Source organism: Vidua macroura, chromosome 1 (assembly GCF_024509145.1).
Source record: "Vidua macroura isolate BioBank_ID:100142 chromosome 1, ASM2450914v1, whole genome shotgun sequence".
Classification (NCBI taxonomy): Eukaryota; Metazoa; Chordata; class Aves; order Passeriformes; family Viduidae; genus Vidua; species Vidua macroura.
The window spans coordinates 70,854,109-70,881,353 of NC_071571.1; the positions used below are offsets into that span (position 1 = coordinate 70,854,109).

Consider the following 27,245-nt stretch of genomic DNA (forward strand, 5'->3'; position numbering starts at 1 on the left):
TGTGGCTCAAACCTGGCCAGTCACCAGCGGTGCTGCTCTTCCACTTCATATGAACTGTATCAAAATTGTCATAAAGCCCAAAGGCTCAGAGACCTATGACAGCCAAAGCATCAGACCATGTTTTTGTGGAATCATTGAGCAAATGTGCCTGAAGTAAGCAGGATAGACCCTGAAGATGTTGCTTACTGACTAGTTTGCTCAGCATTTCTTGAGGCATTGCAACATTTACCAGATTTCCCCATGGGGACAGTCATATCGGTAAATGTGGTTCACTTGATGATCCTCTGTAAGTTTAAATTAGTCTGGACAGACATACTTAGCAAGGGAAAAGACAAGAGAAAGTGATCCAAATCTTGTGGACCATAAACAAACACTTTTGTGGACTGTGACCAGTAGAAGATTTACTGGGACATAAACAGTGCTTACTTACTCCAGGGTAAAACAACAATGATGTTTCTGAAACAAAGAATAAAACATCTTGGCTAGCAAATGATAGCTCATTAGGAGTGTAAAAATACAGGCATATATGTCTGTACACATATAGTTGCCAGAAATTAAGGGTTTGTACTTCAGATTTATGTGACATCCCTTCATTATCAGAGTAAATTAATTTACTCTGATAATTAAATGGATCTGTACAATGCATGTTTGCTAGTGCTTAGAAGATACAAATAAACATGAAGTAACTTTCATACAAGTGAAATGCTAAACCTGCCAATACTTACTATTGCATCATTTTGGGAAAAAAAAAAAAAAAAAGAAGTAAGAACAGGATGTCCATAAATAAAAGCTGTTATTTTAAATCTGCTGAGAAATTCAGGTATAAATATATACCAGTGAGTCAGAAAGTGAGTGGAGTTTGATCATACCCTGTTTTAGGTGGATACAAATTAGATGGAATAAGGGAATTAAAGCCTTTAAGTGCCTGAAATTCCAAGACCAAGATTCAGACCTGTAAAGTACTAAGCCAAAGAAACCATGCTAGCATATCTGCTGGAAAGAAAGAGCATACAGCAAAAGTACTTCTATGCTAGGATCAACAAAATTGGAAAAGTTGTGAAGGACACATACACAAAAAGGAAACACAGTGGAGAGGTACAGATAAAAGAAAAAAGAGATTATGGCAAACAATTGCTCTTTACCATCAACGAACGCACATGCAGCAAGAATTCCTCAGGGGTAAATATCTGCACATTAAGCCCTCCTATTAAAAATAGTAAAAAATTTTGGTAGGTGAAATACCTACATATGCCATATACATATACATGAATAATATATTTTGGTAAGAAGCAGCCACGTAATCTGAGAACTTTTAATGTGAATAGCATCAGATGCTCTGGTATAGAACAAAAAGAGGAAAGTAGGGGGAACCTACTTTCTACTTTCTACTTTCTACTACTGCTCCCACTCTCTTCAGATGTTTTCCTAAGCTCAGCCAGTAAGTGAAACATCATTTTACTCAAACAACCATTTCATCCTGGCAACAGTATGTGCACTCCCATCGATATGCCTTGGCTTAAGCGCAGACCAAAGTCCACTGCTTAGAATGCATATTCGGAATGAGACATCTATTTCCACAGTGGTCTTCATCACTCACAAAAGTTCCTGATTCCAAAATATTTTTCAACAGAATTTATATATCTAAGATCTAGTTTTCTGTTGTGGACTTAGCAGTATTAGGCTAATGGTTGGACTGGATGATCTTAAGGGTCCTTTCCAACCTAAATGATTCTATGGTTCTATGTAGCTGGGGCATTCAGAAGAGACTTTCTGAGGCTGCAAACTGAGCAGCTCCTTAACTAATATCACTTCCTATGATAAGCATAGATGCCTTCCCCTCATCCACTGGCTGGATTTGTTTTCTTCTACCTTGTCATAGAACAGATTCTCTCCATTAGTCTGCAAAGGTGAAAGCAATTGCAAAATTTTGCAACTCACAATTTTTCAGTGTGCTCATGATACCACCTCAAGACGGTTGAGAAATGGTGCTGGAAAAGGAAATCCCTTACCTATAAGTCTCAGTTCTAGTCAACCTTACTGCTTACAAGCCCTACAGCTCTTCTATCCTTATGGATGTCCACAACCTGTTTTGAGTTCAGCAAGGCTGCTCAAGTACAGAAGCACTGCCAAGTTAGTTTATGAAGTCATCTCTTTTACACAGATTTTCACAGGGTTCCTTCAAAATTCTGGTTCTTCAAGTGGTAAAGTGAAGCTGCCAAGGAAAGGCCACATTTAATTGAAAATCACAGCAGAGATGTGGGAGAGATGAATGGTTTACATACAAGGAAACTGAATGGCAAGCATGGCTCTCAGAAGCAAATGTGTTTGGTTGCACCTTTTGAATGCTGGTGGCATTAAACACAGCCAGCCCTCACAGTCAGAGTACCCTGCTGCAGTCAGATCTGAATTTAACAGCACACTGCAGTTCCAGTAAAGCATAGTCTTAATTTTCATTCTTTAAATTTGTGTTGCTTCTTGAACAGCACTTCAGGCTGAAAATGCATTCTGTAAACTGGAAATCTATTAGCCCATTTAGAGAAATAATTGGATTAAAGCAGCAGGGGCCAGCAGGGATGGAAATTATCTATCCTTTAAATACATCTTAGTGACAAAAGAAAAATGTGTGAAAAATGTTTAATGCTACTCCTTCAGTGCAACCTAGCCATATGAAAGGCAACTTTCAATTTTACAATGGGCTTTGTGCCACCAGAGATATGATAGAAGGGAGTGGGAAGGAGAAATGAAGCTTAGCTAACTAATGAGTTGGGACTCAAATCCGCTGTTTTTGGCTGAAGAGCTGTTGCTCGGTTAAATATAGCAGTTATTCTCCTGGCAGTGCAGAGATGAACACCTCATGAAATGAATTAGTGACATTCCTCTGGTTTGATTTCTCATGATCTGTAAAATTTTAAAACTGATCCTAATTCCCAGATCTTAGTTTCTATGCCAGATTCACCAGACGGGAAAATATTAATCTGCTGGGATTTTTCAAGGAATTTTCTACAACTAGAAATGATGAGAACATGTTCCTCCAAAATGAAGTAACAGCTATGCTGCTCTTCTCCTTGCTTTCAAAATTACCTTAAACTTCTGCAAGTCTACAATGCCTGTACCACTCAGAATACAGTGGCTTTTAAAGGAGAAAAGAGGAGGTAAAACTATTCAATTTTTTCCCACTAATCTAGTTCTACTAGGTGCCAAATCCAGCACTGGAAAAGTATTGCCCTCGCAAAATAGGAGCACTGCAATTTCATTAAGACTCCATCTGAGTCCTGCCTGGGATTTTGTGTCACTGCTTTGACTGCCACTTCCCTGGGCCCGCTTTGCACCAGGGAGAAATTAAAACATGCAGTGGGAGGGTGCAGCTCAGCACACACCTCTGCAGGCCAGGAGTTCAAGACAAATACTCACAGGACCTGAAGGACAAGGTCGATGCAACACAACACACTGAATAACAGGAGGGGACAGACTGAGCTCTCACTTCAGAATCCATTTCAGAAAGTATGAAAAGCAAATGCCTGTGACTGTAGCTGTGGCAATGTGCATCATCCCATGGCTACTTTGGGCCTCAAATACACTGGCTTGATTTTCCTACATCATACTAGAAGTTAAAAAAAAATTCTGATAAATGTGGAAGAAACAGATGTCTGAAATTGCAAGGACAGAACATCTAATATGACCAAGTGACATTTGTGCAAGTGGGAGGAGGCATAAAGTGTTTAATGACAAGGTTCACAAAGCTTGCTCAGTTTGTGGATATTTTCTAGGAAGAGAAGCTCTGAATGGGCTGTGTCAACAAAACTGTCTCAAATCCTTATGCCTGCCTTTAAAACTGCATTGCAAAAACAAGTCAAAGGAGGTACAGCCATTAATAGCAGTTAAAGACCCTCAGACATCTTTAAACCGTGATTGTACCTCACTTACTTATATCACATAAGGAAATACTTAAATGCTGATGTCCATATAATGCTGACAATTGATGCAGAGTGGTAGCCAAGGTAGTCTTTTGAGTTAAATATATCCATCTGAAAATAATACAAAGAACTAGCTAAAGGTTAATACTGATAACATTTTGCCTCCTCGAGGCAGACATGATGTTATAAATGTAAAATTTCCAAGTTTTGTGGGGCGTGGGGGATTCCTTAAAACTGACACATCCCTTCCCTTGGGCATTGTCAAATCTCAAACTGAACTGGGAAGCTAACACTTCTCTTCCTCCACTAGACAGATTCAAAAGAGAGAAGATTCTGCTGGAAGCATCTATGTTAAATTCTGCCAAGAAAGCATGTTTTCTCAACAAGAAGTGACTGTCTCTATTTTATTTGTCTCAGACATGTAAACAAGTTATTAATTCAGCTATTTCACATTTTGGACGTGGCACTAATCACAGCTTTGATAATGAAACTCCCTCCCACTTTGCAGCTTATAGCTTGAGGAGCCCCATGAAATGCATAATAAAATACTTGGGAGCTCATTGAGGGAATTCAGCACAACAAATACCTGGAGGAAAGATTATAATCTATTTCCTTTCCACAGAGTCAACAAGACTAAAACTGCCCACTTAATTGTGTCCCTTTCCTCAGGGCGAGTCAGAGATGCAAGTCAAAGTTACTTGCTTGACAGAAAACACAGGAAAAAAGAAAAAAACAAAAGAAAAAAAAGCCTGAATTTGCAGTCTGGATGGGTCATGCCTGGTGGCAGATGTGGTGGGCTGGTGGTACATGGAATTTCTTGCTGTCTGGCTTTGCATGTGTTCAGCCTAAGTGCCGAGAGTCTGGACCTTTTTCTGAGCAAGCCAAATTACCCTTCACCACGAAACCACACTGCCCCATCTGTGACCTCTCCTCCTGGATCTGGAAGGACCCACCTTCTCCATGAAAGACAGTTAATTGCATCTCCATGATAATTGAGCCCAAAGACTGCTAAGTAAGTAGAGGCTATCAATTGTGTTGAAGTAGGACTTCTGCTTTTTGTGTTCCAGATTACTATCCACCAAGGATTTCTTAAAGCTATTGGACTCTAGCCCACATATGCAAAGACAATCTGAAGTGTTAAATGAGATGCTGAGTTGTAGCTCTTGCTATGGCCAATGCAGATTATTTCCACTGAGGAAACCACCTCCTTTCTTAATTGCAGGGAGGTGTTTCACTTGCTCATTTTACAGCCAGTGTTTGCATCGCACATGGAGATAGCTGTGAACTTTGAAGTGTAAAGTGAGAATTAAAAAGTTTCCAAGATTGCAAAGAGCACAGTAACTTAATAAAAACTTATTTAGGAAGCCAAGAATAATGTGTGTTATATTACACCAATCCTAGATCAAGAGCTTAGGACTGAAAACACAGAGAGAATTTAAAGTCACAAAAAGCTTCTCAAGTTGAAAATCTTGCTGAAGCAATTATTATTGTTTTGTGTTGCTTTTATTTTGAAACTTTTGGAGAACTATTAATCCTTTCACCTCAAAATGCAAGTAACTCAGACACTAAAAATCTTCAATTTAACCTTAAAGTGTACAATGGCTCTTCTGCTTGTCTGCACAGGTGTCACATTTCTCCAGCCTATGGTCAGAACTGCCACTGAATACATGCAAAATTTTGTACTTGTACTATTTTGTGCCAGCTAAGTAAAATTTGTTATTCTCAGCTCATAGTGCCTCCAAATAAAAGACCACCATTTTATCTGAAGGAAATTGAATATGGAAATCAACAGAAAACACCACTTAGTTGCCACCTCAGCCATTACTGAAGACAACTATGCTTGGGCAAGGTTACTTGCAAGTAAATAAACTACTTTTCTTTACCATGTCAACAATGCCTGTCAGTCAGTGTTAGCTGACTTGGAGAACTGAGGTCACTTCTGAGGTGCTTATATTAAGAACCATTGCATTGGGTATGACTGGTGAAATAAAATACTTGTTTTCCAAAGGATGAACAGTTACAGCTAAAGTAAGCCTTCCCTTGGTGTCTCTGTCTTTCCACTGCTCCTGGCTGCAGAGGTGTATTTATACCACAGTGCTGCTAAACTGCAGACCTTTTCATAGAGCTCCGGCTTTGCTGGCAAGAATTTCAAGCCTATGGGCCAAGACACCGGCCATCCCTTCCTTCCTCTGTGAGGCAACCCTGGAGGGGATGCCTCACTCACAAATTCTACCCTGAAGCAGGACTCAAGATCCCAGGGAACTGTCTACAGTGTCCCTCTATCTAACAGTAGTGCGATTACTGTCAGCTATTAATGTGGGACTAAGTTTGGAAGTGAATTAAGCATGGTATCACTGTTTTTTTTTTTCCCTTCAAAGCTGACTTTCTTCATAATTACAGCAATTAAGTGAAACCATCTGAGTGGCAATGGAGCTGCAGCACGAGGCCTTCTAATTGCAGCATTTCATCAGAGAAAAAGCAGAGGGAAGGAGGCAAAGATTTCCGAACTGACAGGACAGAGTGTTTGTGTGCATATGCGTGCGTGTGTTTCTTTAAATTACCAAAATAAAAAAAAAAATAATTGTAACAGCAATTCCCATTCTTATGCTGCCCAGACTTAGGGTGGAATTACCATTCCCTCTTCTTGCAGTCATCCCATCAAAAACCTTCACTGAGGGGCATAAAGCATTTTATTGAAGACATCCACTCTCCAGGAAGAAGGATCCCTTTTGTGGAAACACACCAGAAAAATGAGACCTGGAGCCCACTGAAGGCTGGGGTCAGGATTTCAGCCTCCACCTGACTGATCATTTCCACACTTCACCTTTCTGACCACTGTATGCTGCAGGAGGCTCTACAACAGGCTCCAGCACCACAGTACATTTAAATCAATTTCACCTGAAGAATTAATGGCTCCATTTGTATGTCAAGTGTTAAGAGATCTGTTTCACAGCCCACAACTTACAACCTCTTCAGTTCAACATATTTTTCTGAGAGGACGTATGCTGTTTGTAAGGCTACCTTCTCATTCTCCACTAACAACAGTTCCTAAGGTTCTCATTTCGATAACCTTTGCTGCCTTGGCCAACAATTACAAGCAGGAAGGGTGGGATGTACTTAATTTGAAGATTCCCGAGTCCAAATATCCTTGTAGCCAGAATATTTGTTCCAAATAATGCTATCATCAAACATTCTCAAGATCGGCTCTTCTACAGCACAAGTATAAATTACTTTGCTATTTTTGAGCATAACACCAAGGAAAGCAGGCAGGAAGCTCAGTAATAGCAATTACGATATCTTCACCACTCACGAATATCTGTTGTCATTTATAATTTTATTGCTGAAACCATCACTACTTAGCATCTTTTTCTAGTGTTCCACTCATTAGGCAGCACCCATAAGTAGAGGCATTTATTTTTAATAGTGCTCCCTGGTCAAAACCCCTTATAAAATTCCGCAGTTTTCTACACTAACAGTCCCTAGTGCTTTGTTTTACAGAAGTGTTAGGATACTGCTCTGGGCAATTACTCAATAGCATTGGAGTACAAGAGTTGTTAACCTATGGCTCTGAATCAGCAAAGCTATAAATATATCCTAACACGTTATTTAATTAAAAGAATGGTAAACTTCCAAACGTCTGTGTTTCTTCAGATAACCTTCTACAAATACACCCAAACTGGGACTTTAGAGATGGCTAATGAAAACATCTATCAGGAGTAAAGGACCAAATAGAAATATCACAACAGTTTGTAATTCTGTCAGGGGAAAAATGTTTCCTTCAGTAAAAAGAAAAAAAAATTGTTTTTCTTTCTATGTAGTAAACAGCAGTTTTTTATAGGTGCTTTCAGTCTACTCTGAAGCTGTGTGAAATATCTTGTCAAACAAATCTAAGAAAGTACCAATTTGGCTGTGAAGTTCTGTCATTTTCTGTTTTGTAATCTTGTCCCTGGCTAAGCACAAGAAACTGAACAAGATACAGACTTCGTAGCTTTTAAAAGAGTGTAAGAAACACTTTCCAAGAGGCACTGTTTGAGTTCTCATGAACCTCTTTTTCCCTCTTTTATGACTCCTCAGCAACTCAACTGGTTGCAGATTGTACAGCCGTCCCTCCAGCTGGTGTTTGCCTCATGACAGAGTTGCACATGGATTACAACTCCCAGCAGTCACTGAGCACTGTTTAAATGGGATTTAAACAGAGAAGAAAGAGAGAGAAAGCACATGTATGTGCATGACACATGCATTTCATCAAGAATGAACACCAAATCAAATTCTGTTTCACTTATGTACCAATATCTGGGAAAAAAAAAACTCCTGACAACAACCTACACCAAGAAACTGGACTCTTTTCCTTCTTTTCACTAGTAGACTATTTCCAGGCATGCACTTTTTTTGTTTTTGCTCTGGGATTCTTAGAGATGTTTTTAAAAGGCATCTCCTAGAATAAAACCTGAAGTTCTGGTTCTGCAAAAAGATGGAGAAGACACTTGCATGTTCAGCTAGCTGGGCAGCAAAAACAGAGAGCACTGTAGGTGCTGGGGAGTAACAGAAGTGGGGAGTTAGTGTTCTGGGGCAAGAGTCTCATATTTATTTTGAGAAAAAAAAAAAAAAAAACATTAAATAAACCAGAAGTATTTTAGCACTGAAGGGATGTAACAGTAAAAATGCGATGTCTAAATAAATTTAAACAGGAGTGATTACAGACAATTGAGGGGAAAGAGGAAGGAAAATAGTGGAATGACTAATGATGCTATTGGAAAACGGGTGATTAGATAACCAAAATGCAGATAATTAAGTGTAAGGCTAGGGAGAATAATAAAGTATGAAGACAGTGTATCTCAACAGAGGGATATAAGTCATCCAATGCACCAGCACATACTGAAAAGAAACAGGATGGGAGACAAGCCTCAGCCCTGCAAAAATACTGTACAGACTCCACATGACATTGCCATTAGCAGAAATAATCTGATACCTAAGCCTTCACTCAAGTAGTTTGGTAATAATAAACTTCCTCTGTAAAGCCCATTTTCTTGTACAAGTATGGGAATGTCACAGTTTAAATGAAAGTGAGTTCCCTGCTCCCTGCATAAAACTTTCTGAGTCTGTAGCATCAGAAATCATATAAAACTCCCCAAGGGTCACAGCAAATCAATGACAAACTGATCCTTAATATAATTTTGCAATTTTTAGTAGAAAACAACAAGGTGGGTGTATTTGGATCTATTAGGTACTTGATGTGCAAACGGGAGAACCAGAGGCTGGAGAGTAGCACCATGGAAAGGGACCTGGGGGTTCTGGTCAATGGCAAGTTGAACATGAGTCAGCAGTGCCCTGGCAGCCAGGAGGGCCAAGCATGTCCTGGGGGCATCAGGCACAGCATGGCCAGGCAGGCAAGGGAGGGAATTGTCCTGCTCTGCTCTGAGCTGGAGCGGCCTCACCTCAAGTGCTGGGGGCAGTTTTGGATGCCACAATATAAGGAGGATATAAAGCTGTTAGAGATCTTCCTAAGGAGGGCCATGAGGATGTTGAAGGGTCTGGAGGTGATGCCATATGAGGAGCAGCTGACTTCTTCAGCCTGGAGAAGAGGAGACTGAAGGGAGATATCACTGCTGTCTACAACTTCCTCAAGAGAGGAAGAGGAGGGGCAGGCACTGATCTCTTCCCTGTGGTAACCAGAGACAGGACCCAAGAGAGTGACCTAAAACTAAATCGGGGGAGGTTTAAGTTGGGTATCAGGAAAAGGTTCTTCACCCAGAGGGTGGTTGGGCACTGGAACAGGCTCCCCAGGGAAGTGGTCAGAGCACCAAGCCTGACAGAGTTCAAAGAGTTTGGAAAATACTCCTCAGGCACATGGTGTGAGCTTTGGAGTGTCCTGTGCAGGGCTGGGAGTTGGACTTTGATGATCCTTGTGGGTCCTGCCCAGCTCAGGATATTATATGATTCTATTCTATGATTCTAACTGCATCTTTCTGGAAGAGGAAGAAGTCAGGTACTAAACAATCCATATAAGGGCTGGATGAAATCACATTTACTGCCTACAACATTTCCAGCATTTTGAATCTAAAATATGTGTTACTAAAGTACGCCACCAGGACCGTTGGGTGAACATACCTTGCAACAGCTGAAAATATGCACTGGTTTGAAATTTATAGTAACAGAGTTACCAGTGTAACACTGGTATGATACAGCCAACAAGCCACTACGTCACAACATTTTTTCCACATGAAGAATAAATTTGCAGAATTGGCTAATGAGCTGATAGTGGAGACTGGAGTGCCAGATATTCTCATTTTCTTTGGATCTTCCTTTACTGCAGAAACATGAGAGCTTTATATTTAAAAAATGTGTCAGTACAAATATGTAAGTTTACAGTTGCAGACCATTAATTTGAAATGCTACTGCAAAGAAAGAAGTGCCTAAAATTTCAGAACAGACTTCCATTGATCCACCAAAGAGTGGAAAGTACTAATAAAAATACTGTAAAACATTTAAAGATGGTATCCAAAGAATTTCCAGCAAGAGACGAGCTCCTTGGGTCTCAGGGCACTGAAAAGCTGTGTTGTTATCCAGACACCGATTTAGGCTTGGTATGCTTCCTTCAGCTTTTGCATGTAGGTGAAAGTCAGCATTTATGGGGCAGAATCTTAACAGATGTAATAGTTTCCCACACATGTTTCTCTAAAATCTTTACAAAGAAATGGTGATTATTACAGCCTGTGTCTGAAAACCTGTGCCATCACCCAGGATCTTCCTGCTCTAGCTGTGCTGCAAATCAGAACCAAAATGTTGGTTTTTCTGTACAAAATGTTCATAATTCAAGGCCATGCTGCACATCACTGAACCAGCTAACAACATGAAGTCATACTGCTACTATGACAAATAGGCTTTTATATGAGATAATTTACCCTTTTTCTGCTGCACTGAAGCATTTCACACTCTTGTGACTAGATTTTTCTCCTTTGCTCAGCCTGAATCATTAAGTTAAATTGCATTCCCATGCCCACAGTAGAGGAAATGGAGCACAAATAAGTAGAGACACAGTGTGAGAAGACAACAACAAACAACAATGGTCATCAAGATGCTCAAGAAGTCACAGCACATGACTGGTATGCAGTGATTTCTGAAGGCAACAAGAGAGTTTTCAGGAGGGATCTGAGGGTACGGAAAGAAGAATCTGATTTCTTTGCAGCAGCAGTCAGTGGGGTGTTTTGCAGAGGGGGCAAAACAGAAGCAAAAAAACCAGGATGCTTGTAAGCTGCTTCTCCACAAAGCACCACCTTTTTAGGCAAAATAAAAATTAATTTGGGTTATGTGAACAAACCAAAGCAAAACACTGTATGGGACATGAGGAAATGATTTTGTCAGCCTGCCTGGAACTTGGTTTTGGAGGGAGCCATCTCTGCATCTGTGCCTAAGGCCATGAGAATATTCAAGGCCACTTTATACTCAACAACATGATGCTCAATGGGATTATTTCAGTTCAAGTCCATGGGATGTCTATCAGGCTCAAGACCCTACATATCCTATTCTTTTGAAGAAGCCTAAATGTGAAGCTGACATATACTCAATTTGACATAACAGCAACACAGGAAGAGTTTATCAAAAGAGGATATTAGTCCTTTTCTCACTGCTAGTCTTAACTGTACAATGTTTCTGGAAATGCTTAATAGAACAAAAGTATGTGAAAAAAAAAAAAAAAGAAAAACAAAAAAGCTGCAGGCACAGCTGATGTAAATGCTTGAGTTGTCTTTTTTTTTTTTCTTTTTTTTTTTTTTTAATAACTTTTATATTGCCTAAATCCCTAAAGTCAGAGTCTGGAGTATCCTGGACTCTGTCTGGAGGCTTCCCAAAAATCACTGCTTGTCAACACCCTTTTTACAGAAATGAGTCTATTTACTTCCACCACCACATTGTCAAGTCATCTGTTCCCATTAGCATTACAGTTTAAATTGGTATCCTTACAGAGATGTCTAACTCTCCCTTTCATTATTATTCAGGAATTTCTCTAAGAGCCAAAGTCCAAGTTTTAAAATATTTACATCAACAGAATGCTTTTTTAAAAGATGTATTTCTACATAGATCACTGTAATTGGTTAATGGTACATTTTTTGAGAAGATAAAAATATGGTGAGTTGATAGTGATAAATAAAAGGAAAATGCAGAAAATTCTAACTGGAAATTTATTCACTTTGAACCTTGAGCCAAAGTGAACATTTTACTGTAGAGGAATTTGATATAAAGTTCATTTCTGTGCCTTAAGAATCTCCTTATGGCTTTTGGAATTGACACACAGGTGTGATACCTCAACTGGAGCATGCCAATCTCCTGAGCTGTCTTTGAGAGGTTACACAGGAAACCTGAGAAAGCCTTCATATCACCCAGTGTTTGAGGACAGTCTAGAGGTTTTGAGGTTTTGCTCTGCAAACAGCGTCTCTCTCAGTTCTTGGCAGCTGAAAAAGACATTGAGGGATAACCCAGATTTTGCAGGTTTTACAGGAAAAAACATAGTCAGCAACAAGGGAAAAAATGGTACACAAACCAAGGGGGCATTCACATCTAATGTGCTTAGTTCTTTTTGTCTCTAGCTGCCATTGGCATTCTTTGGTTGGTGTGTGGAAAAAGAGTTATTGATTACATTCCTCCAACCACTTCATCAGGCCCTTTTCTCTTTCTGTGATAAATAGGACAATACTTGGTAGTCCCAGCCAAAAGCAATGACTCCACTTTGTCACATTTCTAAATGGTCCCTCCCAGCTTAAAATCCTCCTAAGTCATAAGTTGTCTGCATGCCAATGTACAAAATGGCTATTTGATGAACTCTGGTATATAATGCTGATCCTTACAAAACCTGCAGAAAGTACACAAGCTGTCGTGTACCTGCACATATGAAGGTTTTTCCCAGAAGTTTTTCACCCAACAAGCACAGCCCCAAAATATGCTTTGTCTGAAAGTATATCCCAACTGACATGGCTGCTGGATGTAGATGTTTGCATCCATGGTATTCTAAGTCATAGCAAGCTATGTTATCAAGGGTATCAAAGACACCAGGCATTACTCTGAAGAAAGAAATCCTTCTAAAAGCCATATTTAAGATCCTAATGAAGTAATCTTTTTTTCCTTAATTCCATTCAGCGGTTAAGCCAAAGCAGAATTAATTGTGGTTGCTAATACTAGAAGGCAAAAATAAGAACACTCGTGAACTTTCCAGCACACAAACCACCTGTCATCCATCTCCAACCCCGTGTGGCTGTTCTTCAAGTGCTCGTAAGTCTTCACTGCTGTGGATCTCTATTGTGGTGAATAACACACCTTCCTGTGCTTTTGTTTTCATTCGTGTCCCCTTACCCTTGCATTTATTTATGCCACAAAGATGTTGAATTATTATAGAGGTGGATGGCTTACCTATAGGGCAAGTCATATTCTAATCATGACAACTTTTTGTTCATAATACCTAAGCTATCTCACTCTTGGGATTCACTTTAAAATTAATTAAGGTCAAAATTAATTTTGGCCTTTATTGTAAGCCCAGAAGCCGTCCAGAAGGCATCTAACAAATATGCAAAATACAAAGGTAATACCAATAAGCACCCTGGGGAGGAGACAGAGAAAGGAAGGTCAGGAATAACACACCTAAATACTACCTTGGATACTCCTCTGCAAGCCCTTTCAGCCACCTATATGCAGGATAAAAGACTGTGGTAATTTTATAGGATTAGCACAACAGAAGAATTGCTTTGAGTGAGGAGCAAATGTCACAATGTGTGATCAGTGGTGACACTGCAGTATAAGAAGAGGCCCCAGTAGGCTTTGTTTCATAGCTATAAAAACAGTGGACAGAGCAAACTTGGCCCTACCTGAGTTTTTCCAAAAAGCTCACATTTCCTCTGTTTCCAATTTCACCTTCATAACCCACTTTTTAATCTCCACCAACACATGGAAACAGAAACTTGGATTAAGAGGAAAATGCTGCCAAAGATTAGAGATTTGGAAATTTACAACTGTTATCTGAGGAAAAACTAGAGTGGCAGCCAATTACTTTAGTCAGAAGTTTTTGTTATTGTAAAGAAGCTTAAATATATGATTTTGCTTCCAAAATCAGAAGATAGAAGCATAGTATTTTATCAAACAGAATTAAAAGCAAGAACAAAAGTAATTCAACTCCTAGTTACCCAATCCAGAAATTTTTAAAACTGAAGTCTGCAACGACTAACTCAGTAAGAGATGTAGGGAATTATAAACATAAACTTGTCACAGACCACTGTAAAAAAAACCAGGCAGGTGTCCTGTTTTAAAACATATTTTTTTGTTTTCATTACTGTTATTCCACTGTTCCCCTTACAGCTAATCAATACAAAGCATGATTACTACTGGTACAAAGTAGTACCAGTTCAGCAATTTGGAGGAAGTAAAAAAAAGTAAAGAGTGCTTTCAAAAATTACAGAACAGTGTTCCAAAAAGGAAATCTGATTTAAAAACCCATTTTTGTGCAGCAATTTAGTGGTCTGTTTTGAATTTCAATGGCTATCTGTAGCACTGAGGTTTCTGTTTTGTTGCATACAGAAAACGTGACGAGGAATGGTGCTGTCTTACTCTACTCCTAACCACAACCTGGTAGATAAATTCTGAAGTCACAAGGCAGCTGAGAGCTCTATGAAGACTACTAAAATGTACTGGCAAAGCTGGAAGGAAGAAATTCAAATGAGGCCAGGTTAGAGGTTTCAAAGGGATGAGTGACTGATCCTGTTTCATCTTATGCCAGACAATGTTAATAGTTTAAACACTAGCTCTGTCAAACAAGAAATAGATGTATTATCGTCTGTGAATTATTAAAATTGACTTCACCTACTCACCTTTAGAATTTTCTAACTGAAAGGAAAAAAAAATCAAGAAAGAAAAAATCTCACAAGAGAGGCATGCACTCTTAATCTATTACTAATGTCTTCTTGAATCCGGTTAATATTTTTCATATTGTCTGCTTTGGTGAGCTCAGAGACTATATGTGAGGAATGAGCAAAAATTCCAGCTGATCGGAGGCATAAAGCTCTTAATGTTTAAGTCTCTCCTGCCCTGCAGATAATTACTGTCTCCTCTTTCACCCATCCAGCTGGGACATCAGACAATTTGGGGAACATCCAAGATGGTCATGAAGAACCATTTCCTGATTCATGACAAATACTGTAGATGTTTTTGACACAGAGATAATTCTTCTCAGGTTTTATTCAGCAACAACACTTCTCCCCCCACACCCTCCCTCATTTTTTAAAAGTTGTTTATATCTACAAGGCTCAATTTCCCCTGCTATTCAACCATACAAGCTCTTCTTGAACATAAGGATACAAAAAAACAATTAACAGTGCAAAAGGTTTTTAAGTTCTGATACAATCCGAATCATCGCTATGAGTTTTTTCTGGAATACAAATATGAGACAAGAAGATACAGAAGCTGATCCTCAACATCACTCAACAAGCACTCCTCAACATCATCATCATCACAGAGCAGCAATAATAGCAAAGTTCCCACCTATTCATGCCTCCCCCATGAAGTCGTTAATTTACAAATGATGACTCTAAAGGTGAGAGAGGGGAAAGGTGAAGGTTTATTTTCTTAAACAACCACTTCCAAACTTCACCTCCTTTCAATTATTTTCCCTTGTGAGAGAAATAGCAAATGATGAAGAACAGGAAAGAGTCTGAACAAAAACTCCTTGTTGACTTTTTTGGGGAGACAGAAGACCTCTAGGACTAAACGAAAAAAAAGTATTGACTCCCCTAGAAAAGCACCTTCCTCCCCTCCAAATTAAACTTTCCTTAGAAAAACTGAAGGGATAATTTTGATTTCTTTTTGTTAGCAGAATATTTTTTATATTTTTTTCCCCAGAGGTGAAGTTAAAACACCCCACATTTTCTAGGGGAATAAATAAATAAAGCTTTCAGAAACAAACCCCCACACCCTCCTCATTCCTGAGAACTTGCTATGCCTTTATGCATTTCTCCTAACCCGGTCCAAATGGGCCTTTCACACTATTCTGGACTGTTCCTCAGAGAGACAACTGCACTCACTCTCATAACATCTCCAGCAGCACCAAAGTAACAATGATAAATATTTTGCAAGAGGTGGCACAGGATTTTGAGAATCAGTGGCTTAAAGTACTATCTTTCAAGAAGAAAAATATGAGGTGCCATGGCATACCCAGGCTGGAGACACCTATTTCCTCAGCAAACCCCTGACTGGAGGACTTCATGCTGAAAAGGCTGATGTCAAGGCCTCTGCTGACCCAAACCCAGCAGAAACTGTGTTTGCCAACACTAAAACCATCTCATGGCTTCTCAGATGAAACACATGAACACTCTGGGGCTGTCATCTTCCTTTGTACACCCACTCACTCATAAAATAAAGTACAAGCAGCTGAAGGCAAGCAAGCTCTGGCTAAGGCTGGAGAAATTAGAGGTAAGACTACCCCATAATTCCAGATTTGTTGAAGGAAACGTTACCTCTGTCTCATATCCTCTGTATTCAAAAGCTATTTTAATATAAATCATGTCATTTACTGTTCTCTGCTGCCATTCTAAAACCTTTGCAAGGGTTGAATTGGCACAGCACGCTCAAAAGAAAAGGTTACAATGATGTGGGAAATGCAGTCAAAATGAGAACAATACTGTTAACATATTGCTTGACTTTTAAAAACCCATTGTAAAATAAAGTAAACAGCATCTGAAAGTGAGACAGATCTTCAGACACGCTCCCACTTTTAAATCTGAACAGTAATCAGGTGTGTAAGTGACCTCAAGCACCTCTGACACCAAGGTCTTCAGAAAACCATGATGGGAACAGATTTGTGCTGAGCCACTCTGCCACTCTCACTGGAAACTCCAAAATATGGTCTGAAGCACAATTTGGCTCTTTTGAATGGCTGAAGAAAATGGGGAAAAGGCTGTAGGTGGTGGAGACTGCTGTCAGGAGGGAACACTTAGCAGTGGTGACAAATGTGCCTTGGTGCTGCCTGAGCCTGGACTTCTGTCATGGCTTTTGCCTGCTCCAGGCTCTCTCCCACCCTCGTGACTTCCCTTCAGAGGCTTTGCATTTCCCACCACATCTGCTGGAGTGTTTGTATGGGACAGGCATAGGACAGGCAGTGATAAGAAAACAAGGGTCCAAATGAGGGTGAGACAACAGAGAGATAACAAGGGGGAGGAGGAGGCCAAATGGCAGGCCAAGAGAAGGGGGAGGCAAGGGGATAAGAGGTGAGATAAAAAGAGACTTTCTGTGCATGAATAAACATGAATATGTGAAGAGGTGGCAGTAAGACCCCCCAGTGCCAGGAGGCAGAAAAGAATTATGGGCTGGAGCAGTTGATTAAAACGACAAACTGCATGAACTTGGTATAATTCCTTCTTGCCTGTGAGGCTATCCTAAGAGAACCTGACTAAAGAAAGTATCTTGAGCTATTTCAGCATCTCTGCTCCCAGGCACTGTACAATGGGGCAGGCAAACGAGAATAATCAGCTGGCACCTCCTGAGCTCCCACAAGCTCAGGGCGGGCCTTCTCAATTCCCATTACAGATAAATTGCTCTCCTTCATATTAAGATGCAGCCATGCACACTCTTGGCTACTAGTATGGAAACTGTCCCTATTAACTATTCAGGCCCTTGAAGTGAAGCACTTGCTTGGATGCCTAGCTGAATCAGGTAGGGTCTAATTAAGGAGGTAGACAGCCTTCTATTCTCATTCACCTCTCCCTCAGCCTTAATCCTCCAGTCACCTAAGTCTAATTTAAAAATCTGTTTTCCAGAGTTGAGCCCAGATCCGTCACATCCAAGATTGCCACTAATTGCTATGTGTCAACAGCATTTAGAAAAATGAGCAATGAATCAAAACCACCAACCCTTCTGCCTGGATGACAGCTTTATCTTTACACACCAGCTTTTCCATGGGGTTGCAATTTCTTTACCCACCCAGAATGGAAAATTGCATTGCCCAAAATCAGTCAGAGATTTTTTTCAGCCAGTCTGAAACACTTCCGAATAAAAAACTACTAATCTCATAGATGAACATAGGGTGTACCACCCAAGCTGCAGAAGCACTCCAACCTAGACCCCAGGAGGTAAGGACACCCTCTTCCTCTGGCTAGTCTTGTCAGATGGTTGTGGCATTAAGGGATGGGAAAGCAGACTCAGAGAGTCTCAGGAAGATCAATGAAGATGTGAAGGTCACAGATGACACATGGCTGGTTTCAAACCCTCAGGAATGACAGCAAAGAAAGAAGTGGTGAAGGAGGAAGTGCAACAGAGCCAGCTGTAGAAGTTGCCAGAGAAATGTTTTGTTGGAGGCACAGCAGAGGAGGAGCAGGATGACGCAAAGAGAAGCAACTGAGTAAAGCACAGTGTATGAGCAGTGGTGTCCAGAGGGATTCCTTTACTGGATGTGCCAGTCAATACTGATGTGATGAACTAATTATGAAGCAAAAAATCATAATTTGTGTGGGAGGGGTGGAGGGGCACATACTAGGTAGGTCTCTGCTCCTACTAGAAAGGAGGTAAGCCAGGGCTCCTGCTAAGAGTCTGTTAAGAGGATTAAAAAAGACACAGAGCAAGACTGGGCATGCTTGCTGAATCTTCTCCAGTTTAGTGATATATTGAGAGGAAAATTTGATAGCAATAATGATCTTCCTTTCCTCTACACAATTAACAAAATCAAAAAATGTGACAAAGATGTGACAAAAAAAGCAGAAAGCTACCTGTTCAAGGACGGTGGCCTCCCCTAGGAACGACAGCAGGTCACAGTGCCATCGGCTCTCCCCCAACTTTCCTGCTGCTTAATGATATCACTCAAGTCGTGCAGTCTGTCTGCTCTGCCATACTCGTTTCAGAGGCAGAAACACAGTGATGCTATTTTTTTACAAACCCTTTCTCATATGCTTGTTGAGAAATATTTAAAATATGTTAAGTGCCTCTTAGATGCTACAGAGACAAGTTACTACTAATCATTATTTTACTTGGCTGAATTTGACATGTATATTTTCAGAGATACCTCTGAAATGCCTGATATGTAAGGCCTTAACTAAAACAAACAAACAATCTACTGCAGATTTTATTAGCAGGAGGGACAAATAAAAGGAAGAGGATGGCAAAGCAATGCAGAGATAATGTTGAGATTAAAGTAAGGAACAATATAAACATTTTGGCTAAGACAGAAGCAAAGTCAGCTTGAAGGAGAATTAAGGGCAGCAGAAGCAATAGTTTTCAGATGTTGACATATATTTTCAGAACAAGGAGGAAAGAAAACAGATAAGACTGTCAGCTTTATGACAGTTCACAACTTCTTTACCCGACTGCTAGAGGAAAATAGACAGGAAAATAATCTGAAGATTATTCTTCCTTGAATGCTCTCATTTCATTTTCATGAGTATTAATAAAGGCCACATATTGACATTGATGAGCAAAAAGATCCTTGAGGAGGGGAAGCACGTGTTTCCTCATGCAGATATCTGAACAGTTTACAGTCACAGGCAGCTCTGAACTGAAGAGTAGGAAATGAAGCTTGTATGAAAACTAAAGTGGAAGTGTGGGGCATTTAGGGGTTTGTGATCATGGTTTCATTAGACTTTAAATGCTCTTTACGGCAGGAGCACTTAGAGGAGTTCAGAAATGTTTTTGACTTTAAGAAAGCTGACTTTGGGAGAATGTGATATGCCCCAAGGAATTTTTACTGGAATTCTATGAAACATGGGAAACACAGAGCTGAATTTTTAAAAAACATCTGAAGAGACTGAAATTTAAAGCCGTCCTGCTTAATTCCGAGGAGGAAAAAGGGTAACTGAGGCCAAACACAGTTAAGCAAAAATGCAAAATTTAGTATAAGTGACACACATAGGACTTGAGAAGTTGTATATATATCATATATATATACACACATATATATATATATATAATTTATATCAGTGCTAGAAAGAACTGGGAGAAAAATTCCTCAAGGCATATAACAAAAGGAAGAAGTTAGCAAGTTAGCATGCCCTTTTTTCCTTTGAAGAAGAATAATAAGAGGCCAGATGACTACTTAAATATTAGCATCACATTGTGACAGAGTTTCCAGGCTTGCTTAAAGGAAGGAAATTTGCATTGATGATGTGCACATCCTCAGAGTTAGAGCCATGCCAGCCCATAACAAATGTGATGCACAGATTCAACCTGCAGCTCCTACGCCAGGCAAGCTGTAGGACAACTGCAGAAACAGGTGGGAGAAAAGGGGAAGAATTCTCTGTAACACAGGCAGAGCATTAGATTGGGAGAAAAAACAACATCTACACATGGTTGAAGGGCTTCTTTTATTTTCCCCCTTCAAACAGTGACATAAACTCCTAACTGAGAGATATATACTTCTAAGTTCTGTGATGACAAGACAGACCAGTGAGACCTGTAGTTAATCTTCATTGTTGCAGGAAAATGCAATGAAATGAAGCAAGCTCCTATAAAACTGTTAGCTTAATTTCTGCCATGCAAAAATAATAGAAGCACTTTAATTCAAACACCTTAATGGGCAAAATTTAATTAGAAGCAATTGTGCAATTCTTGGGGGAAATTCAAGCATACAAATTAATAGTAATTGTCCTGCTGAAAGATAAGAAAATTAAAGACAGACCCTAACTCTGTAAAAATTTCCCAACTTCTGGGGTTGAGAGATCTGATGCTTACGACATTATGTGCTGCAGGGCTGCTTGTTTCCAGCTCACCAAGCTGCTTATTGCATTTCAGTTTTAACTTCTGAAAAAAAATTAAAATTATTTTAACATAATTTTTGTTAATGCCAAGTAGATTATTTAAATCCAAGTATACACTAAGTCGCCTACATATAATATGAACATTCTGATTGTAAGTAGAAAAGACTAGTGAGATAATTTCTGAAGTACCTACATTTCACAGGTGAGTAGACTGTACTGGAAACGGATCTTTACATGCCTAGAGCAGAAGGTGAATGTAAAGCATGACTTTTCTAGCCATGTGCTTAAAAACCTTGCAAAATAAGTGAAAGCACCTTTTGTAGTGTATCAAGTTCGGTATAGAAAGTGAACTTGCCATGAAGCTCCTGTTGTTGATTTTAAGAAAGGAACAAATAAAAATTTTTCCCCAATCCTTGCAGCAGGTTAGCCTCCAAAAACATTTTAAAAAGGGTGAGAAAATATACTGATAGGAATTTGATAAAAGCTGAAAGAAATGATACTGATAGGTTTACATTTGGCAACACACAAGGAAGGAAGGAGAGAAACAGGCATTACAAGCATTAGCAGGAACAATTCCCAAGGCCAGTAAATATCAAGGGGCCCCACAGCAGTCAAAAGCAGAGTGAAGAGATTTAGAGCCAAGACATTCAAAGGGTCTACTTAGTTTGACCAGAAGATTGTCTCACATTTCAAGGTTTCTTCTTCAGTACAGCTAAGCTTTTCAATGGGAGGCCTTGACCCCAGGGATCACTAACTGAAGAAAACAAATGTGTTTTCAAATGAATGTATTGGCACTGTCAGAACTGACTGTACACAAGATTAAATTATGTTTATTTTCAATTTCCAGAATACCATGTTAAATTTTAGAGAGACAGACAGACAGAAATGTTTCCAAATAAGACATGAGAATCTGAGCATCAGATTTTCTGTGTCAGCTGTGATTCAACAGCAGAATTCCTGTCAATTGAACTGGCTAAGCCTTCTCCCAAAATGTCAGCCTGAGGCTTTCTTGCCTTCAACAGTATTGGTACAAGTGGCAGCATGGGACATGTGCTGTCAGTTCATTTTAGTTATCTAATTGCTCTTCCTTGCTTTCTTGTGATGGATTGCATTTTGGTCTAGAATTTTGAATTGCACAGATGGGATTCCCTGAATGAAACAAAGAGTAGTTTGCCTGCCTTTGACAAGGAATGGAAATCAAATTAGAATTAAAAAAAAAAAAAGGGGAAAGTGATTCTGCTTATCCATCCTGAGATGATCTAAAAAGAAAACTGATTACAGAAAAAGGATATCACACCTCTTCATAGAGGAGTTCCCTCATAGCTCCTCTGCATGCTCCTTAGGACAAAGATACTTCACTTTGTGCTTCTACCTTGATCATGCTTGAGGCAGTTTCACAGCCTTCCTGGGTTCCACAGGAACCAGTCGGGACTGCACAAAAAGCAAGGCAATATGAGGGTACTGGAAGATAGAGATAGAGCCCTCATTCAAGGGAAGACAGCCTATGAGAAACCAGGTAATTTCAGATAAGCATCAATCTCCTGTGGTTATACAGTCCTATTTCAAGCCCACATTCCACTCTGTACTTGAATTCCTCCCTATTCTCATGTATGGAGCAACTAGAAATGCCGAGTATTCCTGAGGGATGTGTGCTTATGCACTGTCCCAAAACAGTAAGTATAATGAGCTGAATTTAAAATCCAGAAACTGTGTTCCCAGAGGGAGACCAATAGGGACAGAAAGGAAGAAGACCATGGGCAGCACTATTTCAGCAGAAAACATCTGAGTACATGAAGAGGACTTCCTAAGAGCTACATACTAATCATGAATTTTGAGGAGTGAATATGTACTTGCTAGTAAGAGGTATGACAAAGCAGGAAGTGGGTCTCACAAAGCACAGACTTGTTGGGTCAAGTGTCCTTTTCCTGTTTCACAAGTCCTTTTGTCTCTGTCCTCCTTATCATCCTGACACCTTACCATAGCACAGAATGACAGACAGCTCTTAATGACTTCCTAGCATTTGATTCTGATACACAGGTCCAGCCCTTTTTAATGAAACATGAAAGTCTCTATTCCCCTCTGAATTTCAGTTTAGAACCCATGCCCACTTCCAAACAACAGCCCCCTACTCCCACCCTGCAATCTCTGTCAACAACACAAAGGTGCTCTTGTCGCCCCCCTGCTTGAATCACACAGCTCTTCTGAATGGGCACACTGACAGATGATGCTGTGTCAGCAGCCAGTGGGGCTTGTGTCACTTTCCCCAGGAGAGGAGAAATCCTCTCCTGGGTACACCCACTCCTACACAGCACAATTGGGGCTACTGTTCCCTGTTTCTGGAAACCAGGCTTCATCCTGTACCATCTCTGTGCATCGCCTCCATCCTGCCTCACCTGGAAATACTGTTGTTTTTTTCCCCTCTCCCAGAATTCTCACTGATTGGAGCACAGGGGTTAGGGATTTGGTCCTGCCAGCAGCATGTGCTGCTGGTTTAGTACCCCTGGTACATTTCACTGAGGCATTTCTGGGAGTAAAGGTGTGTTCTGCAAATGGGCATTTGCTGACTGGGACCCTGCAAAGCACACAAGCACATTTAAACGAGCATTTTGCAGCACACACAGTTACCCACCCAGATGTGAGCTGGACAGGGGACACTCAGTGGCTGGAGCTGAAACACTACCGTGAGAACAGAGAGGATGCTGCTTTATAATCAAGCCCATCAGTGCCCTCCTTCTGCTTCCCCTGCTTGCAGCTGGAGAAGAGATGATCCTATGCCCATTCACAAGGAGCTGTTTCATGCTTTGTCTTGTTTCCCATATGATGTTTCAGCCCCCTCACCACCGCCTCTCCCACTCGGGGAGGGTGACCAAAGAGGAGCGGCGTCCCTGTGAGAGGGCCACCCGCTCCTCCCGCCTGCTCCTTGTTTCTTCCCGGGTAGCTGGCTGTGAGGGGCCAACGAGCAGGCTAATTTAGAGCTCTAAAAGCTGGCAGCAGGAGTGCAATTAACCCGTTTTCACAGACTGCTGGCCAAATGCGGCAATTTATTGGCTGAGTGATTGGATTATTCATTTGCAAAGCTAAGAGAGGGCATTTTCTTACCACTTCAGTTGGCCTGTAGTACTTGTGATTGACTGTCACATGAATCTTGCCAGTCTCTTTGCATCGTCCCACTTCATTTTCGTTCTTCCCTTCCCACCTGTAAAGAAGATAAACATTTAATCAACCCATAATTACTTTAGTGCTCTGATCTTACCAACATTTGGCCTGCTTTCATTTACTTGAGGCTGGTGTCAATTCTCCCTGCAGGACAGTATAAACTCATTAGCTAAAGGAACAAAGGGAGAGTTGAGACTTGAATAGAGTAACAATGGCTTTTGAAGTCTTTGTTTTGGTTTTTGATTCAGTGGAAGGTCTAAAATACAGGACTTCCAAATTAAACACATAATGCAAAGGGAAAATAAAATGCCCTGATTTCAGAATGTCTCATGTATCTGTAAATAAATATGACAGTGAGGTTTTTCATTTGTGGATTCGTTCAAAGCTGTTTTCTTAAAATATTTTTAATTCTTGTATTTTGGCCAATACGTTCAGGAACTCTTTAATCTGTTAATTTTTTAGACGTGAAGCTCTGTTTGAATAGCATTAAGCTGCATAATTTAATTTGTGCTTAACTAGAAAAAACAAAACAAAAACAGTTCTTGGGTTTTCAGTCCTACCTCGACATGGCACTCCACATATATGTATTGTAAACTCTACTTGCTACCTGTGAGCTGAAAGCCAGCTCCCTCAGTCCAAATTGGTTTCATATGTGTTGAACAGCCTGCAATTTGCTGTAATTTATATGATCTGGTTGCACTATGAACTATTTTCTTAGGGACTGTCCTGGTTTCAGGAGCAGCAGAAGAGGAATGGTTTGGTGGGTGACTAGCTCTGCCTTCGGGGAGGTCAGGCTGCAGCCTGGAAGCCTGGGGAAAATGCTCCCACTCCAAATAAATGCTTCAGATGACACGTGTAGGAACGTACATCAGTGCATCAAACTTCATGCACTGAATATACAAAATCCAGAGTTATGACTGAAATTCTATCCTCTCTTTGCGTTTTGCTTTTAAGTATATATATACCATGGGGCTCTGAAGCAGCTTGGCTTAAAAATGTGATGATGAAATCCTCTAGCTTTTTTTTTTTTTTTTATGTTTAAGTAAAAACTGTATAAATTAAATCAACACTGTGATTTAGGCTATTTAGCCTCAGTCACCAGCAAGGAAATAAAAGCACCCCTAGCCTCCCACTTACTAATTTTTCTCCCAGCTCTTGGGATTTTGTCACAGATATGATTTCTCCTTGCTCCCCTGCCCCCTCAAGCTCCTAGAAGAATTTAATTCTTTGACAATCTCAGCCTTCATTTTGGAGTTTCTAGCCTGAGGGCTAAGGAGAAAAGTCTGAAAATGTGACCTCTGTGTACCCACGAAGGTTTAAACACTGAAAGGCAGAAGGAAATACCAAATATGCATTGTTGCAAGTTCTTAAATCTCACAAATTTTTAAGCACAGCTCATGACTTTTGAATGACTATAAAGCCTGTAGGATGCTTGATACTGGGAACATTTCACATTGAAATAATGCCCTACAGATAATAGTGACAGTGAAGTCAGCTGTTAATGGGCATGCCATGATACCAAAGACGATTTATAATTTAAATATTCTTTCTTTCTTTCTTTTGCAGTTGCTGTGTTGTGAGCCTGAACTGCAAAGTTTTCATTCAGAAGCCAAAACTAACATTAGTCCCTCCCTTTAAAGGGCAGAGGGTAAAAATGTGCAGGACTCAAATGAGCTTAATAGAAAACCAACCGTCACCAGTAAAACAACAGGAAGCGCTTAGATCAGGAGACGTCAGTTGTTGTTGGAGGTCACTGAGCAGAGAACCCCATTTAACACCCAAAAGGCTCCAGAAGGCTCAGTTGAGCCAGTAAAGACTCACTTAATGTTGCTATCAAAGTTATATAACAATAGAAATAGCTTAAGAAGAAATCTCCACCCGTTTTGTTTAGCCCAGTAATGTGAAAAGGTCACAAGGAGGGGAAAAAAAAGAGAAGTGCTTCTCATTGTGAACAAAGTAACATTTGATAGCTGCGCTTCTAATTACTCCTGGCACCTTGATGCTCACAGCTGGGATCATCATACAGCTGATAAAAGGGACTGTGTGGGGGCCAGCCTGACACCCGGACCAAGACATCCATTTTGCCAACCAACTCCCCCTCCCCTCTCCCTCAAACCACAACGCAAGAGGAAAAAAAACCCACCAAAACCATCCTTAATTTATAGTTGAATTGCTAACTGGAAAATGTCATGCCAAATTTTCTTGAAACACGAGCATGGTGGAAGGGCCATGGGGAACCCTCATGTTATGCATGTTATTTCAGCTAGCTCCAGCCACAAAGACTACCCAGCTTTCTGCTCTGCAGGGTAGATGTCCACATAGGCACAGAAGCAGCCTTGTGTAAACTGGGGGAAACACAATGGATCCCCAGCTGGAGAAAGTTTGGCTCATCAGGACTGGGCTAAGTTTTTAGAGGATGGGGAGTAGATCCCCTCAAGCCCAGCTGGTGCCGAAGCCCAGAGCTCCCACGCAGGCACCTGCTGGCCTGGTGCAGGCTTTGCACAAAGCGCTGCTCCTTGAGCCTGCATTGTCCATGAGCCTCTGCAGCGAGGCCACTGCCCCACACTGCGTAGCTTCACCCTCCCACTGAAGCAAGGAATGGGTTTCCTGTCACAGCTGATGGCCTCAGCTGTATGCCACCGTGTCCAGCACCTGGAGAAGGATGGGTGAGACCACAGAACTGCTCCCAACAAAGCAAGTCTGATGCCCTTTGCATCTGCACTTCCACGTCGAGTGCTTCGCTGATGGAGTTGGGTGCTTTGGGATTGCTTGGGGTGATAGCCAGTGGTCAGCTCTGGTGGATTCCACTGCTATCAGTGACCTCACAATTTTCCATAAAACTAAGATTCAAATGCATGAGCAGGTCTATTTGCTTGAAAAGTTCTTCCCATCAAGAGCTTTTAATCTCTGGATTTACAGTGGGATGGATTGCATTTAATTTAAGGCTAATTTCATATTTATGATAATTTTTTATTTTTGGAGGTTCCAATTATTTTTCATTTCCTATAACTGTTCAGTGAGAGAGCAAACTTCAAGCAATGAAAACTCCCAGAGTATAGAAGATTTTTATGAAGATGAAAAGCTGGGGTACCCCCCTGGTAGGGTGTGAGGTGGGCAGGAAAGGAAACAGGGGAGCCAGGATAATTGAGGAGGGGTGGGAATAGCACTGCAATGGACCAAATGGCCTGGCTGTAATTGAGGAGGAAGCAAGTCAAAGTACATAAATTTTTGAGATGGTGAAAAAATCAAATAAAAATGATAATTTTCACAGAGGCAGAGATAAACTGAACAAGCATATGCATTTCATCTCCTTGCTTGATCTTTACACAGAAACAGAACCCGTAGCATTAAAGAAAAGTATTCAAAACCACTAGAAGCTACAGCTGCTCAGTTTCTTTATGAAAAATAAAACTATCATCATTTTTTTTCCCAAAAGCTCTGATGAATCAGTTATTCAATGTTT

The 27,245-nt window shown here is 40.5% G+C and overlaps 1 protein-coding gene across 3 annotated transcripts in view; it reads right to left on the minus strand.

Annotated features, from left to right (window-relative positions):
• The window catches only part of GMDS (GDP-mannose 4,6-dehydratase), a 409,257-nt gene that overhangs the window by 49,928 nt on the left and 332,084 nt on the right, over positions 1-27,245 (minus strand). For all 3 annotated transcript variants that reach the window (XM_053983239.1, XM_053983231.1, XM_053983247.1), the window contains one exon: positions 23,726-23,822. In XM_053983239.1, the coding sequence (XP_053839214.1) occupies positions 23,726-23,822 (97 nt within the window). The remainder of the gene's footprint in view (positions 1-23,725; positions 23,823-27,245) is intronic.